At 48.2% G+C, this 6,000-nt stretch overlaps 1 protein-coding gene across 1 annotated transcript in view; it reads left to right on the top strand.

Annotated features, from left to right (window-relative positions):
* Window positions 1–6,000, top strand: part of MRNIP (MRN complex interacting protein) — a 22,953-nt gene continuing 16,953 nt past the window's right edge. The window contains exons 1-2 of the mRNA XM_040622630.1: window positions 1–152; window positions 2,356–2,415. Coding sequence (XP_040478564.1) covers window positions 87–152; window positions 2,356–2,415 — 126 coding nt within the window. The 5' untranslated portion in view covers window positions 1–86. The remainder of the gene's footprint in view (window positions 153–2,355; window positions 2,416–6,000) is intronic.

Here is a 6,000-nt window from a genome sequence, read left to right as displayed (position 1 = left end):
GTCTAGAGGACCCTGAACGCACGCGGGAGACTAAGCCCGGGCGGACAAGAGTACTGGGCGCATGCGCAGCGGTGACGGCGCCCGCAATGGCGCCCCCTCAGCGGTTTCGGGTGCTGCGGTGCTGCAGTTGTCGCCTCTTCCAGGCTCACCAGGTGGGGTGGGCACCGGCCTCCCCCTCCTCGGGGCGCGGGGAGTGCGGGCAGGACTTGGCGGGGCCGCGGGAGGCCGGGGCTCCTCCCCGTGCTTTGCCCGCAGGCGCGGGCGCCGTCTCGTGCGGTTGCTTGGGTCTCCTTGACGCCCGGACTCGTGACGTTGACTGGCCCGGAGGACTGGGTTTTGATATCTCTTCATAACGTCGTTCTGGGCTTTTTAAAAGTTTTTGGCATGGTGGTTACAAGATTCGTAGAAACCAGGGGGAATGGTTTCTGCGGAGGCGGCCTCGTGACTTCTTGCAGATAGTTGGGAAAAGCAGGTTGAGGATAGCCTCTCCCTAAGTGGCTCTTTCTTAATTTAACTACTAGGGAGATGACAGTTTTTAAAACTGAGACACGACTGGGCGTGCCTTGCTGTCCACCCCCTTCGCTGTGTGCTGTCTCCATCCGCGTGATGAGGGACTGTTCCCCAGACGGTAAACAACCCGTGTGTGGAGTGTTTTAAACAGGATAATCGGTATTTCCAAAACGTACAGCTTCTCTGACTTTCAGGATGCAAGATAGGGGATGTCACTTAACCTGTTTTTTCCTGGATTGCATGTCATCTTCCTGCTTGATGTCACCTAACACTGCCGTGGAACGTATCTACTTCTGACAGTTCTCTCTCCCCGCCCCCCCCCCCCCCCCCCCCCCCCAGTTACCTGCTAATCTGCTGTGCCCTGAAAAAGATAACATGAAACTTCTTCAAAATGAATGTTTAAAAGTCAGATGCTGAGTATACCCCTGTAAGCTTGCTGAGACCCTAAGGGCTATTTGGGGGCTCAGAAATTGTTTTTACTTACTTCACTTTTTGGACTGTGCTTTAGGAGTTGAGATTAAATGGAAATCATTTCCATTTTTAAATTATTACATAGATGTAATGTAGTGTGCACTCTCACGGTCATTTTCAGCTGTGAAAAGTGATTTGAAACTGAAAGGAGAAAAGAGTTAACAGTAATTGCAGATGTGACAATTTCACACATCCCATTTAATTTCAACAACCTCTGGATTAGGTATCTATCATTCTCATTTTACAGAGATGAGAATACAGAAATCCAGAGAAGTCAAGGGGTCTGTCTAATAAATGGCAGATCCAAGGCTGTCTGATTGCAAAGATCCTGTTATCCCATATAGTCCCTCTCCAGACTCCAGACCCCCAGAGCTAGCCAGTTACTGTGTGTCCTTCCAGACCTTTTTTTTTTTAAGTGCATTTCTTACTTGCAGACGTACCCATACAAAGCAGTATTTTTATGGTGTTTGAAGATAGATTCTAGGGAATTAGAATTGCTGATTCGTAGGGTATGCCCGCAGAAATTTGTAGTAGGTGCTGCTTGTGCTCCTTAGAATCCTTTTGGGTTCTTCACCAAAAAAACTTGATAGTTTTTGTATTAGGATCATACTCATATTAATTTTGATAAATCAACCCAGGCACCTTTCTGATGTTAAGCATGTTACTTCATTCCATTTTTGGTGTCCCTTGATAAAACTTTCTTTGTTGCTGTTATAAATGGACTCTTCCATTACCTTCTCTAACTAGATACTTGCTTATATAAAGGCTCCATTAACTTTTGAAACTATATTAACTTTGTACTCAGCCCCTCTATATTAGATTGTCTTACTGTTTTTAGTAGTTTTTCATTTGATTTTCTTGACTTTTCAGGTAAAAAAAAATATCTGTAAATAACAGTAATTTTTTTCCTCCTCTCCAGTTTTCATACCTCTTACTGCTTTTTCTTTTCCAATTCCATTGGCAGAAAAATAACAATGGTTGAGTAGTAATGGGGATTTTTGGCTTGTTCTTGATTTTCATGGGAGTGCTGGTAGTGATTTTCCAGTTTTGGAGCTGAACGTAAGGTATTTTATCACGTTAAGCGAGAACCCATCCAGTTAGATTTATCAAGAATTGAAATGAAATGTTGTGGAAGTAGTAGTGATCTACTTTGTTTCATATGGACAGCCAGTTTTCCCAGCACGATTTATTAAATAGTCTGTTTTTCCCTCCTAAAATGCCACCATTATAACATACTGGCTTTTTTACATATATGTTGGTTTGTTTTTAGACTTTTATTCTTCTCCATTGGTCTTTTAAAATCATTATTTTTGATTCAGTTCCACGTGTTTTAAATAATCATCTAAGCCAGATTTCTGGAATGTTTCACTCTAGGAGAAAAAGAGTCTCAAGTGGACGTGCAAAGCTTGTGGAGAGAAGCAGTCATTTTTGCGGGTGAGTCCTGGGAAACAGGGCGTCTAATAGCCATGCCAGACAGCAGGTGGGACCCAGCCCTGCAGAAGCGTGTTTCTGTGGAGTCCCGGCATTCCAGTATTGGGACCAAGTTCCCTAGATCTAGAACATCTGCTCCCTGGGTTCCTGTTCCTTCAGGAAGTGAAAAGGTTGGAGCGGTGCCTCAGAAGGTTCCTTCGTTGTTTATTCAGCCTGCAAGTATTTATTGAGTACTTTCTGTGTGCCGGCCCAGGAGAAACAAGGGAAGGCAAAGCTTTGTCGTTCTTGCCCTCACAGATCTGCTCCCGTGGAAGAGAAACGGATGCGCATACACGGGTCACTTAAAACTAGAGTGAGCAAATGCAAGGAAAATGCAGGGCCTGTCAGGAGCTGCAGGCGGTCAGACCCAGCCGGGTGGGCGTGTGTTGGTGCATGCAGCGTATGGGCGAGTGAGGCCATCAGGAGACGCTCGGGACAGAGTGTGGACTGACGGAAGCTCAGGGGAAAAGCTATCGTTCTTTTCAGGTGGAGACATGTTGCCCCACCTCATCTCTTTACTACCACAAGCTGTCCTGTACCCTTTGCCTCGCTGAGCCCCTCGTTCACCTGCTGTGGCCCTTGATCCCACCTCTCCCGCCTCAGCTCCTCATTCTCCTCCTTCAGCCATAAGGCCTTTCCTTTCAGACCTTGAAACAGTCCAGACGTGCTGCAGTCTGATGGCCTCTGTGCTCACTGTTGGGGCTTCCCCCTGCTCTTCTCATTATCCTGGTTTAGGTGTTACATCGAGTGTGTTTACGTGAGTGTATCTCACGGAAGACCCACGAGAGCAGAAGCCTTGCCTGTTTTGCTTACCGATACAGCCGCTCGCCTAGCACGGTACCTGGCACAGAAGGTGCTCCCTCAGTACCTATTTGTTGAATCAGGATGACCAGTCCCACAGTGATTGGCATCTAGGTTGGTTTCCGTTTTCACTGTTACAAATAACTCTGCAGTGAAGCTTCCTACAAAGACCTCTTTCTTCACTAGACCAATTATTTCCTTAGGACAAATTTCTAGAAGTTAAATTGCTATTTCAAAGGATATCTTTTGACCAAGGTTCCTTTAGTTGAAAATAGAAGAAAAAAAAAACACTTCAGAATGGCTTCAGTAAAATTTAAAAAAATATATACTGGCAAGGTAATGGGGTATCTTGGGGAATGCAAGGGAGGAGTTTTATCCCCGAGCCCTTGGAGGACCAGCCCCGAGAACTGCAGAGCTGCAGACAATGCAGGCTTCATCTTTTCCCGCCCTTCTCTTCCCTGCACCCAGCTTCTCGCTACATCTTCCTTCCCCTCTCCCTGCCTCCTGTCCTTTCCCTCCTCTCTCTCCCCAGATAGTTCACAGTGATATACTCCATTCACAGACCACAGACTCTCACTTCAAGCCAGCTAGAGTCGCTGAGTCCCAATTAATAAACTGGGAGAAGCGATCTGATTGGCCCCGTTGACCCAGATGTCCACGTCTGGTCGAGCCAGCTGGGATGGTGGGAGTAGGGACAATCATAGCTGCTGAAGCCCACCCCGAGATTGGGTCTCTGAAGACAGGATGCTGGCTCATGAGCTAGTGACTGCCGCTTGTTTTCAGTGTCAGCATGTGTTTCTAAATTCTCCTGGAGGGGGCGCTGCCTTCCTCTCATGCCTCCGTGCAGGTGCAGTGGTCCATGGCTTATGGTAGATGAGGCCACAGTGAGAAGTAGACAAAACGAAACAAAACGGTGATAGCCTCACACAATAGAAGCTGTCTCTCTTGCTCTTGAAACAGCCCTGGGAGGGATTGAGATCAACAGGGCAGCCGTCCTTGGTGCGATCATTCAGGGACCCAGGCCCCTTCATCTCCAGGGTCTCTTACTCCCCGAAGCCTGTCTCCTGCTGCCTGCAGCCACCGAAGGGCAGGAGCCCGAAGGAGCGACACAGGAGGCTTTTAGGGGTCGGGCCTGCACGGGACTCACATCTCACTAGAAAGAACCTAATCTCATGGCCACCCCTGACTGCAAGGAAGTCTAGAAAATGTCGTCCAGTTTGTGCCGATGAGGGGAGGAGGATTTTAGCATTCGGCTGTGGTCCCCGCCGTGCTGGCGAGCGCACACCCTGCCATTTATGCCAGATGTCGAGTAACGTCTTGCAGAGCTTTGCCATTCCATTCTTCAGTTCCTCTCTCCCGTTCTCACTTGAACTTGCCCCAGCTGGGCTTTTATTCCCCACAGTGCAGTAAAATGGCTCCTGTCAAAGTCATCGGTGCTCTCCATTTGCTAAAAACAGTAGTGAGTTCTCAGTCCTCCAGGGACTTGACCTATTGGCAGCGTCTGTCACAGTTTGTCCTTTCCTCCCCCTCAAACGCTGTGTTCACTTGGACTTCCAGGCATCCCACTCCTAGTTCCCCTGCTGTCTCTCTGGCTGTGTTTCAGTCCTCTTGGCTAGCTTTTTCCCATCTCGCCAACTTCTAAACGTGAGAATTGCTCTGGTACTCAGTTTGTTGGCCTCGCTCCCTTAGTGGTCTGAGAGGAGATCATCTGACAGTTCTGGGATGTCTGTCTCAGACCCCAAGCCCAGCCCTGAACCGCCCCTTCAGCTCTCTACTGGTTCTCTGACAGGCATCCAGAAACCCCCTTTCCAAACAGAAGGCCTCGCCCCCCCCGCCCAGCTGCTGTCCCGCAGACCTCCCCATCGCGTACGTGCCAAGTCCCTTGTTAGTTGTTTGGGCTAAAAACCTGGAAGTCATCCGTGACTCCTCTTTTTTTTTTTTTTCTAAAACACTCTTCATCCAGTCCATCAGCAAATTTTGTCCGCTCTGCTTTGAGGACGCACCCCGACTGACCACGTGTTACTACAGTGGTCTGAGCCACACCGCTGTTTGCAGCAACTTCCTGCCAGCCCCCCAGTTGCTGCCGGACAGCCTGCCCTCAGCACCACAGCCTGAGGTCCTGCTCAACTGTGTGCGGGGCCAAGCCACTCTCCCCAGCCTTCCAGGTTAGAGCAAAATCCCTTGGTCCTACAGACAGGGCCAAGTGTGCCTGGTACGAGATGGAGATGGGAGGCCCCTTGTTCAAAAGCAGGGGAAAAAGCTGTGAAAGGTACTAAAATATTAAGCTTTTCCTTTCTTCCCTGGTCTCTCTTGACTCCTCATAATGTTGTTTATTTACTGTGGAATGTCTTCCTAAGTTAAGAAAAACCAGTATTTTAAATCATTAGCGTGAATTCTACCATTGGTATAGTGCAACACCAGTTCAAAACATAAACAGCATTTAGTCCATATGCAGGATAATATAACAGCGTTTACTATATGTGCAGGATCGTCCAAATTGCCCTGCTTGTATTTGGAGCTCAAACATGCCTACGTATGTCATTGTTACCGGAACAGTGGAAACGCTCCACAAAATTAATTCAGCTGTTTTCTCCGCTTACTAATATGCCCACATTCTCCCCACGCTCTTGCCCATCAGCTCCCTGATGCGTAAGAAGGACTGAGAGGGAAAGGAACAAGGGTCTCCCTGTCTTGCCTTTTCCTTCCATGTCATCATTTTCAGCATAAGTGACCCGCTGTTCGAGGCAA

This window comes from Ursus maritimus, unplaced genomic scaffold, assembly GCF_017311325.1.
Source record: "Ursus maritimus isolate PB19 unplaced genomic scaffold, ASM1731132v1 scaffold_5, whole genome shotgun sequence".
In the NCBI taxonomy this organism is placed as follows: Eukaryota; Metazoa; Chordata; class Mammalia; order Carnivora; family Ursidae; genus Ursus; species Ursus maritimus.
This window is presented reverse-complemented; position numbering and strand designations above follow the sequence as displayed.